The 12,698-nt window shown below is 50.2% G+C and overlaps 1 protein-coding gene across 1 annotated transcript; it reads left to right on the top strand.

The window, feature by feature from the left end:
* The first annotated feature begins 574 nt into the window (after window positions 1-574).
* On the top strand, window positions 575-11,332 carry slc9a5 (solute carrier family 9 member A5). The gene is made up of 16 exons (XM_062391335.1): window positions 575-941; window positions 3,766-4,068; window positions 4,272-4,435; window positions 5,234-5,312; window positions 5,390-5,567; window positions 5,874-6,094; window positions 6,181-6,383; window positions 6,538-6,627; window positions 6,851-6,921; window positions 7,003-7,129; window positions 7,295-7,383; window positions 7,632-7,758; window positions 7,880-8,029; window positions 8,111-8,180; window positions 8,301-8,426; window positions 8,612-11,332. The coding sequence occupies exons 1-16, from the start codon at window positions 590-592 to the stop codon at window positions 9,196-9,198; spliced, it is 2,937 nt and encodes a 978-aa protein (XP_062247319.1). The 5' UTR covers window positions 575-589; the 3' UTR covers window positions 9,199-11,332.
* Window positions 11,333-12,698: the final 1,366 nt, after the last annotated feature.

The following is a 12,698-nucleotide window of genomic DNA, read 5'->3' as shown; positions in this document are numbered from 1 at the left end:
TGTTTTCAACCTTGACCTCTGGGCCTGGTTCTCTGATCCAGATGTGGAGACGTCAGCTGGTGGTTCCGTGTCTAGAGTTTGAAACTCACACTCGTGTATGTGACACAGCTTCCTGTCTCCTGACCCCTCTGTGTAGCTGATGACCCTTTAAAGAGACTCGAGCCACAGATTGAGAACCAGAAGAGGAAATCACTCAAAGGTCAAATTATAAAAACAGGTGGAGGAAGAATTCAAGTATAAACAAAGTATAAACATGAAAGGTCTGTGTTTTAGTGTCACAATATTTAATTATTTAATCACTGTTGTATCCTTTTTTATTTACATTGTGTATGTGTGTGTGCGTGCGCGTGTGTTTGTGTATGTGCGTGTGAGTGTGTGTGTGTATCTTTAAGGCGGGACTGGGGGGGGGGGGTCACATGTCTAGCTCCGGTGTCCCCTCCTCCGTGTCTTACCGGTGTGTGTGTTGTACCGGCCTCCTCCTCCTCCTCCTCCTCCACCTCCTCCTCCTCCTCCTCCTCCGTGTCCTCTCGGTGTCCCGGTGTGTATATAACAGCTCCGGGATGTCTGCCCGCTGAGCTCCGGGGTGAAGATGCTGCTGCTCGGTCTGATGCTGCTGCTGCTGCCGGTCTCTGCCGCCGACCTCCCGGGGACGGGTCCGCCGCTCCGGGGGCCGGGGCTCGGCTTCTCCCCGCCGGTACCTGCCTCTGCCTCCGCCCCGCCGCTCCTCCTCCTTATCCCGCAGCCCGGAGCGGAGCACCGGGCTCCAGGTGTCGCCTTGGCCCGATCAGCGGCGGAGGATCCGACCGGCCCCGTGGAGGAGGAGGAGGGGGGGCAGCATTACTACGGCGGCGGGTACCGGGTGGTCCAGTGGGAGTGGAGCTACGTCCAGACCCCGTTCATCATCGCCATCTGGCTCCTGGTGGCCAGCGTGGCCAAGATCTGTGAGTGCGCGCGCGCGCGTGTGTGTGTGTGTGTGTGTGTGTGTGTGTGATCTCAAGTGAAACACTGTCACTTTACTTTGGTTCTGGGTTTGATCCTGGTTCTGGTTCTGGATCTGGTTCTTGTTGTTCTGGTTCTAGTTCTGGTTCTGGGTTTGATCCTGGTTCTGGATCTGGTTCTTGTTGTTCGAGTTCTGGCTCTTGTTCTTGGTTTGGTCCTGATCCTGGACCTGATCCTGGTTCTAGTTCTGGTTTTGCTGCTCCACTGGAAACAGAACCACACACCTACTTTATAAAGTGCATGTACCTGACCATGAGTCTGATATGAAACCAAGTGCTCACAGGTTTAATCCAGAGTGAATCCTGTTTCCTCAGTTTACATTGATATGAATCTGCATCGAACTTCAACTGAACAACATCAAGTGATGAGTGAAGAGGACTCAAACTCTGGAGCTGTCTTCACACATGAACTCTGGAGCTTTACTGAAGTTTGTGAAGCAGGAGGAGGCGAGGGGCGGAGCCTGTAGAGCAGAATGGGCGGAGCCTGTAGACCAAGATGATTAAGATGCATTTATTAGTCCCAAACACACACAGACACACTCATGCAGGTAGGGAAATGTAACCTCTGCTTTTGACCCATCTGGTGAAGGACACACAGAGCAGTGAGCGACCATGTACGGCGCCCGGGGAGCAGATGTTGGGGGAGTAAGGTGCCTTGCTCAGGGGCACTAGACAGGGTAGGGAGATCAATCCAGGTTCGTCTTTTTGTTGTCTCTCCGTGGAGTCGAACCAGAGACGAACCAGAGACCTTCTCTGCCCATAGTCCAAGTTTCTGCCACTAGACCACCGCCTCTCCTCCTAGACCACCGCCTGTAGAGCAGCAGGGGCGGAGCCTGTAGAGCAGCAGGAGGCGGGACATGACGTATAGACTCTGCTGTGAAAAGATCAGTGTTGTTGTTTACATCTCATCCGGCGTCGGCCCTCATCACCAGAAGATCTGGAATCTCCTCGTGTTTCCTAGTTGACGTCTTCATCTTCTATGTGTACGACTCCTCTTCTTCATCCTGAGATGTTTGTGTTCACGTCCACTCGCTCACTGGGAAGCTTCCACACATTGTCCTCGCGGGTTGAGGAACATGTGAGGAACATGTGAGGAACATGTCAGATCCTCAGGTTGTGTCTGAAAACAGCTTTTGTCTCCGTCTCCCCATCTTTCATTAAACATTCTGTTCTTCTGTCATGGCTCTGTGGACACACACAGATACACACACACAGACTCACACACACACACACAGACACAGTGTCATGTTTCCTGAGCTGCTGGTGACTCACTGTGCTGCAGGACATTAACAAGATATACATGCTGCTCATTAACGTGATAATGTTACACAAACACACACACACACACACACACACTCAGGCTCTGTTCACTATGATGAATCCACTTCTCTATCCTCATGTGATGACAACTCAACCTGTCGCACAATTATCTGACACTCAATGTTTGACTGTTTTCTTCTCGTGAACAGAGACGCACTGTTGATGCACACAAACCAACACACACACTGTTGTTTATCTAGACTCAGACCAACACTCAGATTGTGTGGACGAAGGCGACTCTGAGAATCGTCCCTGTCTCCTCCAGATGTGTGTGTCCGGAGCTGAAGGAGAGAGAGAGCACATCTGGAGATAAGCAGCTGTTTGAGAGGAGATGAGGTCTCAGGTTGTTACTGTGGAACATGCTCCTGAGTCTCTGAGCTGCAGCCGCTCGTCTCCTGAGACCGGCCGGTGTGAGACGTCCTCTGAGACATTTGAGGACTCATTCACTTTCTTCTTATATGTCAACGGGATCGAGTTTCCTGAGTCTGTCGCCATGGAAAACGTACATATGTAACTGTCACATGTCACATGTATGAACACGGACACGTCAACATCAGGACGATTCAAGTTACGTTTGATCTTGATGCTGTTGGAAAATCGATTTAAAGGGTCAGTCTGTATATTTGTCTTCGAAGGCCGAGTTTAAATGAGACTTAAATGAGTGTAAACATCTAGCAGCTGTAGATTAACACACATGATGTTTGTGTTAGTTAGTCTGAGCGTGTGTGTGTGTGCACGTTTGATTGGTCGTGAAGCTGCAGCGGCTCGGAGACGTCACCTGAGGAGGACGTCCTCCAGGTGTGTCCCATGTCTGTCCTGTATTTAGAACTGCATCCTCAGCTCCTTAGAGCAGCTGCAGAGCCACCTCGTCACCAGCACAATGCATCCTGGGATATGCTGTCCAGAGAAGGATCCAGACGTCATCTGTCTTCAAACACGTCCTCTGCATTGAGACACAGACAGACTCGAACCATAAGTGTGTGTGTCACTTTCTGAAATCCCCCCCACCCACCCCCCGTCTGAGACTCGCAGCTCATTGGTTCCTACTGAAGTCTTCAGGCTCTGAAACTCATCTTTTATGTCATCATTATTATTCTAACGTCTCAGTCGTTTGTCCTCAAACATTAAACAGGGACTGTGCTGGGGATTATCTTCAGCAGCACATTAATCATCAGTGTTTGTGTGTGTGTGTGTGTGTGTGTGTGTGTGTTTGTGTGTGTACCTGTATCTAAATAAACTACACTGTGTTTTGAATGAAAATTTAATTATATTAGTTTTATCTCTCTTTGTTGAGATGAGGAACTTTCAGAGTTTCTGTCCTCGCTGTGCGTCTGGTGTGTGGAAGGATCAGCGGTGTGTGTGTGTGTGTGTGTGTGTGTGTGTGTGTGTGTGTGTGTGTGTGTGTGTGTTTGTGTGTCTCTCACGTTATTTCCTGGTTCTCCTGCAGTGTTCCACTTCTCCCAGCGCTTCACCACCGTGGTTCCAGAGAGCTGCATGCTCATCCTGCTGGGCCTGGTCCTGGGCGGCATCGTCCTCATAGCCAGTAAGAAGCAGCTGTATCATCTGGAGCCCGCCCTCTTCTTCCTCTTCCTCCTGCCGACCATCGTGGGCGACGCCGGGTACTTCATGCCCGCCCGCCTCTTCTTCGACAACCTGGGAGCCATCCTGACGTACGCCGTGGTCGGGACGCTGTGGAACGCCTTCTGCACCGGCTTCTGCCTGTACGCCGCCAAGCTGCTGGGGGTCATAGGTCAGTTACAGGGGTCGCAGGGTCAGTAACTGGGGGTCAGAGAGGGTCAGCTACCTGGAGACTGTGATATTGATCTGTGATGTCATCCTGTAAGTATGACACGTTCAGGTGCCAACAAATAAATACTGTTTAAATATATATAAACTTGTGTGTGTGTGTGTGTGTGTGTGTGTGTGTGTGTGTCTGTGTGTGTGTGTGTGCAGATGAGCGTGTGCAGGCCGGCCTCATCGACTTCCTCCTGTTCGGAGCGTTGATCTCGGCCGTGGACCCGGTGGCGGTGCTGGCCGTGTTCGAGGAGGTTCACATCAACGACATGCTCTTCATCATCGTGTTCGGAGAGTCACTGCTCAACGACGCCGTCACCGTGGTGAGACACACACACACACACAATACACACACACAGACACGCGCACACATACACACACACAATACACACACACAATACACACACACAGGCACACGCACACACACACACAGACACACACACTCACTCACACACACACACACACACACACACTCACTCACACACAACCACAGGGCACAAGAGGTAAACATATGTAAGAGAGACTTACTAGGTGTGTCTGTGTGTGCGTTTGTGCGTGTGTGTGTGTGTGTGTCGGTCATGTTCACTGAGTTATTTTGATAGTTGTCTATAAACTAACCCATCACTGAAATATAAAAGCAGAATATGGTTCATTGTCACAGACCTGAAGTCAGATCCTCGTCTCGGCAGCGGAGACGTTCTGACTTTTCTACTGAGTCAAACGTTCCAACACGTTCAGGAATTTTATTGTGAAAAACATCTCGACGCAGAAAGAATTCACATTGACTCAGTAATGTGAGATTAAAGAGTTCGAGCAGATTAACTCTGCAGCTTTCTAATCCTCCACAGAACTCAGAGTTTGAGCTAATCCCAGCAACACGACTCAGTGTGGGAAGAAACTCACACTGTGACCTGCAGGAACAACACACTGCATGTTTCCATGACAATTCATCATCTGAGCTTGACAGGAAGTGACGTCAGTGCAGCTCAGTCACCACTGACTCACACACACACACACACTCTCACACACACACACACACTCTGGTTCCTGCCAGCAGCAGGTGACGTCACGGCCCTCTCACTGGGAACCAGCTGTAACCTGAGTCCTTCTCTCTGCTGCAGGTTTTATATAAAGTCTACATTTCCTTCGTGGAGGTCGGAGTGGAGAACGTCCAGACGGCAGACTACTTCAAAGGAGTCGGTGAGTTCACAGAGACGATGTGAGTGACGTCTTCTCTTCTGGAGCTCACTCATCTTCATCGTCTTCCTCCTGCGCAGCCTCTTTCCTCATCGTCAGTATCGGCGGGACTCTGGTGGGTCTGGTCTTTGCCGTCCTCCTGGGTTTCATCACTCGCTTCACTAAGAAGGTCCGCATCATCGAGCCGCTCCTCGTGGTCCTGCTGGTCTACCTGGCCTACCTGACCGCCGAGCTCTTCTCGCTGTCCGCCATCCTGTCGTAAGTCCAGAACGAGCAGAGCTCCATGAGCCACACGCAGCCTTCACCGATTGGTCGGGCTTCGATCACATGACCCTCTTCATGAATAAAACAAGCAGCCTCAGCTGGCAGAGTAGAAACAACATGGAGAATCATCCCAGTGTCACTGACCCTGTTCTCTGTGCAGCTGCTGCTCAGTTCAGTTCAGTCTTTACAACCAGACTACTTAGTGCAGATTGATATTAGATTAGGTCCCTGTCCCATCTCCTCTCATGTACACACACACACACACACATAGAGACAGTCTCCCTCTTGTCATCCAATCAGAATGACCTTCTGTGGCATTGGAGCCAATAAATACGTGGAGGCCAACATTTCCCAGAAGTCTCGGACCACGGTCAAGTACACGATGAAGACTCTGGCCAGCATCGCTGAAACCATCATCTTCATCTTCTTGGGGATCTCGGCCGTGGACAAGTCCAAGTGGGCCTGGGACACAGGCCTGGTGTCCTGCACCCTCATCTTCATCTTTGTCTTCAGAGCCATGGGTCAGTCCCCCCCTCGCCTCCCCCGACACTGTGACCTCCGCCCTCTGTCCATCTGTAACCGACCTATGATGACCTCTGATCTCCAGGTGTGATCGGTCAGACCTGGGTCCTCAACCGCTTCCGCCTCGTCCCATTGGACAAGATCGACCAGGTGGTGATGTCGTACGGCGGCCTGCGGGGGGCGGTGGCGTTCGCTCTCGTGGTTCTTCTGGACGGAGAGCGCGTCAAAGCCAAAGACTACTTTGTCGCCACGACGATCGTGGTGGTGTTTTTCACGGTCATGTTCCAGGTGAGAGCTGAGTGTGTGTGTGTGTGTGTGTGTGTGTGTGTGTGTGTGTGTGTGTGTGATGACGTCTGAAGGTTGTGTGAACGTGTCCTGGTCTCTGATTGGTTTGTGGTGTTGAGGTCATCGTCTGTGTCACACGTTCACTTCCTGTTGTCAGGGCCTGACCATCAAACCTCTGGTGAATTGGCTCAAGGTTCCTCGTTCCACCAGCAGGAAACCGACCATCAACGAGGAGATCCACGAGAGGGTGAGAGGACACGTCTCTTCTTCTTCCTCCTCTTCTTCTTCTTCTTCTTCTTCTTCTTCTTCCTCCTCTTCTCCTTTGTCTTCCTCTTCAGTCAAAGAGAAACCCCCTGTGCTCCTGTCCTCTCTCTCTCTCCCTCCATCATCCAGGTGTTTGTTAGCTTCAGCTCTGTGGTCACTTCCTGTTATTGATCTGATATCTTGATGATGTCATCCTGTGTCCTCAGGCCTTTGATCACATCCTGACGGCGGTGGAGGACATCGCAGGACTGCAGGGATACCACCACTGGAGAGACAAGTCAGTCCTGAAGACATCCTGAGGACATCATGTCTGTGGTCATGTGTCAGACATGAGTGGTCACGTGTGTGTCGCCTGCAGGTGGGAGCAGTTTGATAAGAACTACCTGAGTAAGCTGCTGCTGAAGAAGTCTGTGTACAGGAAGAGCGAGCTGTGGGAGGCGTATCAGAGGATCAACATCCGAGACGCCATCAGCGTCATCGACCAGGTGAGAGCCGGTCGCCGCTTCACGTGTGTAGAGAACTGAGGGATTATGGGAGATGTGGCCTTCAAGAGGAGAAACAGGGAAAACTGATGTGAGGACAGCTTTTAACCTTTGACCTGTGTGTGTGTGTGTGTGTGTGTGTGTGTGTGTGCGTGTGTGTGTGTGTAGGGTGGGAACCTGACCTCAGCCAGACTGTCTCTTCCCTCCATGGCCTCCAGAGCCTCGTTTCCTGAAGTCACCAACGTCACCAACTACCTGTGAGTCCCATGACTGCTGGTGTGTGTGTGTGTGTTTGTGTGTGTGTGTGTGTGTGTGTGTGTGTGTGTGTGTGTGTGTGTGTGTGTCTGTGTGTGCCCAAGGCAGTAAGGGCATCATGGGAAATGTTGTTGAATGTGAATCGTGATTTAGTTTAATTTTAGAAGGACAATAAGGTGTGATCCAGGCTCGGTGTTGTGTTGTTGACTTGTTGTCTGCGTGTTGTTTACTTGTTGTCTGCGTGTTCCAGGCGTGAGAACGGCAGCGGTGTGTGTCTGGACCTCCAGGCGATCGATAACGTCCCCGGAGCCAAAGTGGAGGAGGACTCAGAGACACATCATGTCCTCGCAGGAAACCTGTACAAACCCAGGAGACGGGTAACACACGCGCAAACACACACACACACACAGTTTCTATCAGGCGTGTTGTTTCTGTGATGTGTCAGTGGGTTATATGTAGTGGCTCACTCTGTTGTGTGTCTGTGTTGTGTTTGTTCAGTATCAGTCCCACTACAGCCGACACTTCATGCCTCTGGGGGAGAAGGAGCGTCAGGATCGGGAGGTTTTCCAGAGAAACATGAAGAGTCGCATGGAGACGTTCAAGAGCACCAGACACAAACGACACAAGAAGGAGCGCAGCCTCAAGAAGGTCTAGCTCACACACAGACACACACACACACACACACACACAGCTGTAGGTGAGCTGACGGGTTTATTCTTCTTCTGACAGCGGCGAGGATCTGACAACAAAGACGACGGCGGCGACAAACCCAGACGCAACGTCAGCTGGCATGACAAAGGTCGGGCACAGTGATGGGGGGGCAGAGCACTCAGGGGCCTCTGTGGGGCCCTCACCTTCAATACACCTGACCGCCAGCAGGGTGTGTGTGTGTGCACTGACGAGTTGTGTGTGTGTTCAGATCCAGTGGGCGTTCCTGTGACGGAGGAGGACAAAGCAGGACACTCGGACCCGGAGAGGGACGAAGACGTTGGCATCACGTTTGTCGCTCGTCAGGTCGAGACGTCGAAACCACGACGGACATCGGGTGAGATCAGTCACATGACCTGTCACGTGACCTGTCACATGACCTGTCACATGACCTGTCACGTGCTTTTATCACCTGTTCTTAAGCTGTTCCAGTTGCTCTGTGATGATCACACTGGTGATCAGTGGTTGGCTACAGGAGCAGTTTAGACTCTAACCCTCCTCTCGTTGTGTCTCCTCCCTCAGTCCCAGCAGATGTGGACGGTGCTCAGAGTCCCACTGCCCCCCCATCACCCATCATCGGAGAGAGCCAGTTACCGTGGAAGGGTGGTGTGGGCTCCACCCCCCCCTGTGTGTCTGTGGAGGCCACAAAGGTCATCCCCGTTGACCTCCAGCAGGCCTGGAACCAGAGCATCTCCTCCTTGGAGAGCATCTCCTCGCCACCGGCCCCTGTCGAGCCCATCCACCCCCGAGTGATCGCCCTCTCCAGACTGGGAGGGCCCCGCCCGGCCTCCTACACCCCACCCAGCAGTCTCTGGAGCAGCACCTCCTCCATCGGACCACAGGTGTCACAGGGCTCCTTCCTCTTCTCAGAGAAGAAGAAAAAGAAGGAGGAGGAAGAGGAGGAGGAGGAGTCGGCGGCAGCGCAGGAGATGCAGCCACTCATGTCATCTCTGAGGCCCCCCGGGTCCCTGCCCCCACCACCACCTCCTCCAGGCTCCACCCCTGGCGCAGGGGGGAGGAGGAACCCCTGCGTCTACCTGAGAAGCCTGGTGTCAGCGCCCCCCGCAGGCAGCAGCGAGCCACACAGCCGAGGCCCCACCCAGCTGTAACGCACACGAATTCCAGGTCGTCCAATCAGAATCCAGCTCGCCCTGTCAGTTCTCACTAAGGTCCCTCACACATGAATGTAGCAGCTCAAGTTTCACCAAAGTTAAAATTCACGTGAAGTCAAGCTGTGGATGTACTTTGTCACAGGAAATAAAGGTTAATTCGCCCCCCCACTCACACAATGGTAAACAGGGGGGGGAGGTTCGCCAGTGATACATTTGCGTTTATTTGACTGTGCCCTTATTCTGATATGATAATCATCCGTCCAATCACAGCCTCCGCTCCGCACACTTGATCAGAGATGTTTAATCGCATGAGCTCGTTCACGTCACCACCCACTCACGTGACAGGTCACATGACCTGATCAATACGTGTTCCAGGTTGAATCCTGTGACTCTGTGTTCACTGTTTATTTCTATCTTTCTTGTGAAACCAACATTCTGATATTTTATTCTAAATTTCTGTCTTTTCTCTTCCTGTAAAACACTGTTCGATGACTCATCATTCACTCACGACCGTTCACTCATTCTGCGTCCAATCAGAAAGCTGCCTGGAATTTATAACTCCCTCCCTGTGACTATGAATTCAGGACCTACACTGTCCCATTCACAGAGTAGGTTAAAGTGGTGGTGAGGCATTTGTGTTCAGAGCTTCTTGTGTCTCGTCTGATATTTAAGAAACGCAGACAGAGTCACTGGGTCACATGACTCGTTTCTGTCTCATCCGTCCTCGACTCTTCCTCATCTGTTCATTCAGTTTATTGTGATGTTGTGTTTTGGTCGGTGGAGTCACATGTCGTACTTCCTGTTTGTAGGAGACGACAAGACGTTTAATGACAGGAAGTGGTATATAGATTTATACGTGAACATCTCTGCTGATGTTCATGATGAGAGCAATTTAACTGAAAATATTTTCAATATTCCATTTATAGTGAATCATCTTAAAGTGTTGCTGCCGCTTTTTAGAAAAACCAGTGTAGTATTGATCATCTACAGATAATCAGTCTTTTTAACCCTGGACCAGTTCACATGCTGAGGGACAACGACTCATGTTGTAATAAAGTGTATCTGTCTGAGTGAAGATGTGTGTGCACAGCGCCACCTGCAGTGTGACTCCCTGTTGTGTGTTTCCAAGCCTCATCGCTGTCCACGTGTCGAGCGTCATTTGTAAAGATCGACTGAGTCGCTTGTTTTCAAAGACCAAAGTGTAGAAGCTTCATGAACATGTAGACAGCGTGTGTCTGTCCATAACTGCCTTACTCTGTGTCGCTGTGTGTGTGTGTGTGTGTGTAGGTTCATCATTCACCAGCAGAATGTTTTCACACTGAATCTGAAGTTTGTGTGTCTTGTTTTTCCAAAGAATCAGTTTGTGTTACAGCTTCTGTCGCACAAAGTCTAGCAGCTGCTGCAGCAACTCAACTTAACACGACATCAAACAACACAACATGAAACAATGATACAACACCACAGCATCTCACAACACCGCTGCTCAACTGCTGTCCATACCCACATCAGCATGGACCACAGGAAGAGACACACACAGCTGCACTCGTCTTAATGTAGAACCTTTCATCCCACGTGTAACAAAGCTACACTGGATGGATGATGTAGCACAGGATCATCACGTCTGGGTTTAATTCTCTTCTCTTCTCACTTCCATTGGATTGGATTCAATTTATTGTTATTACACAGAGTACAAGTACAGAGGCAACGAAATGAAAAGTTGTGACAACATGTGACCTGAACACAACACAAGGAACCAGCTGCAGATCAATAATCCTTGATTAAAGGATCAGATTAAGGTGAACATTACAGATTTCACACCAGCAGGTCTCATGGTGCCCCAGGCGTTCAGACGTCCAGGTCCCTGAACGCATCGTGCTGCAGCAGCTGCTGGAGTCTCCTCATCGTGTCCCAGTGACTGAAGTGAGAGAAACATGCTGCTGCTTCTAGAAAAGGCCTTTACACTGAAAACATACTTGAACAGGGGCTGACAGAAGGAACCTGAACGCATCACGGCGTGTGGGTTCCAGCTCTCGGCCTCAGATTCTCACGTCCTCGAGTCTTTGAGTCTCATCTGTGATTCGTTGTGTCCAAATTCAAATGAAGAATTCAGAATGTTGGCGTCAATAAATGTGAGCTGTATTTTTCTGAGCAAACTCGTCTTTACTGAGTCTGAGACAAATGAATGAAACTTGAATATGATGGAGACGCATGTTTAACAAATGTTGAGGTGACGGAGACGCATGTTTAACAAATGTCAAGGTGACATGTTTGTGTTGATGTCAGACAGATGTGCACGAGGGTTCATGACTCAGCTGATGAAGTGACTGTTTATTGACCTGTTGCATTGTGGGAGCATGTGAGGTTTTAGAGCGGCTCCAATTCAGTAAGTAAATGGTTCATTTTCCCATTGACATTTGAGGTCGAGGGAAGAAACTACACGTCCCATAAACCACCATGAACGATCCTTTCACACGATTCCTGCTGCTTCTTCTTGAACTAGTGTTGTGTGTATAGTGTAGTAACACAATGTCGAGGTAAACATCAACATGAAAACAGCTTGCTCCAGCAGTCACATGTGTTGCACCTGAGGATTGTGGGTAGTGTAGTTTACCTCAGAGGGTTAAAATATTATGAATGATGTTTAAAACCTCTGGAACTGCTGAGCTGTGACCTGAGCCTGTCTCTGATTGGCGCCACTTCAGGAATGGCGAGTGATGATTGGTTACAGATGGGTGACTTGTGACGCTAAGCCAATCAGAGGCAGGGTATGAGCAGGCGAACTCTATCTATTGGAGCGAAGTTCAACCTGATCTGTAACTACAGGAGGCGCCGACCGAGGCTCCGAACACCTGAAGCTGACCTGCCGGTGAACTCCCGGTGAACTGGCGGTAAACTACCGGTAAACTACCGGTAAACTACCGGTGACCTGCCGGTGAAAGTGAGTGGAACCAGTGAAACAGATTTTTAATGTTCCACGTGACTCCGCAGGATGGAGGAGTGAACTCATTGCTGATAGCATGTTAGCTTAGCCTGCTCCGCTCATTCATCTGGCTCACCTAACCAATTAGCATGTTGGGCTATCTGTGATGTTAGCACACGTTCAGTTTAAGTTAGTTGATGGAGGCTGCTAGTTTACACTAAGTTAGCTGATGGAGGCTGCTAGTTGACAGTAAGTTAGCAGATGGAGGCTGCTAGTTGACAGTAAGTTAGCTGGTGGAGGTTGCTAGTTGACAGTGTGTTAGTTGATATAGGCTGCTAGTTGACAGTAAGTTAGCAGATGGAGGTTGCTAGTTGACAGTGTGTTAGTTGATATAGGCTGCTAGTTGACAGTAAGTTAGCTGGTGGAGGTTGCTAGTTGACAGTGTGTTAGTTGATATAGGCTGCTAGTTGACAGTAAGTTAGCTGGTGGAGGTTGCTAGTTGACAGTGTGTTAGTTGATGGAGGCTGCTAGTTTACACTAAGTTAGCTGATGGAGGCTGCTAGTTGACAGTAAGTTA

This window comes from Platichthys flesus, chromosome 1, assembly GCF_949316205.1.
Source record: "Platichthys flesus chromosome 1, fPlaFle2.1, whole genome shotgun sequence".
NCBI classification, from domain to species: domain Eukaryota; kingdom Metazoa; phylum Chordata; class Actinopteri; order Pleuronectiformes; family Pleuronectidae; genus Platichthys; species Platichthys flesus.
The sequence above is the reverse complement of the archived record's forward strand: the minus strand, read 5'-3'. Positions and strand labels throughout refer to the sequence as shown.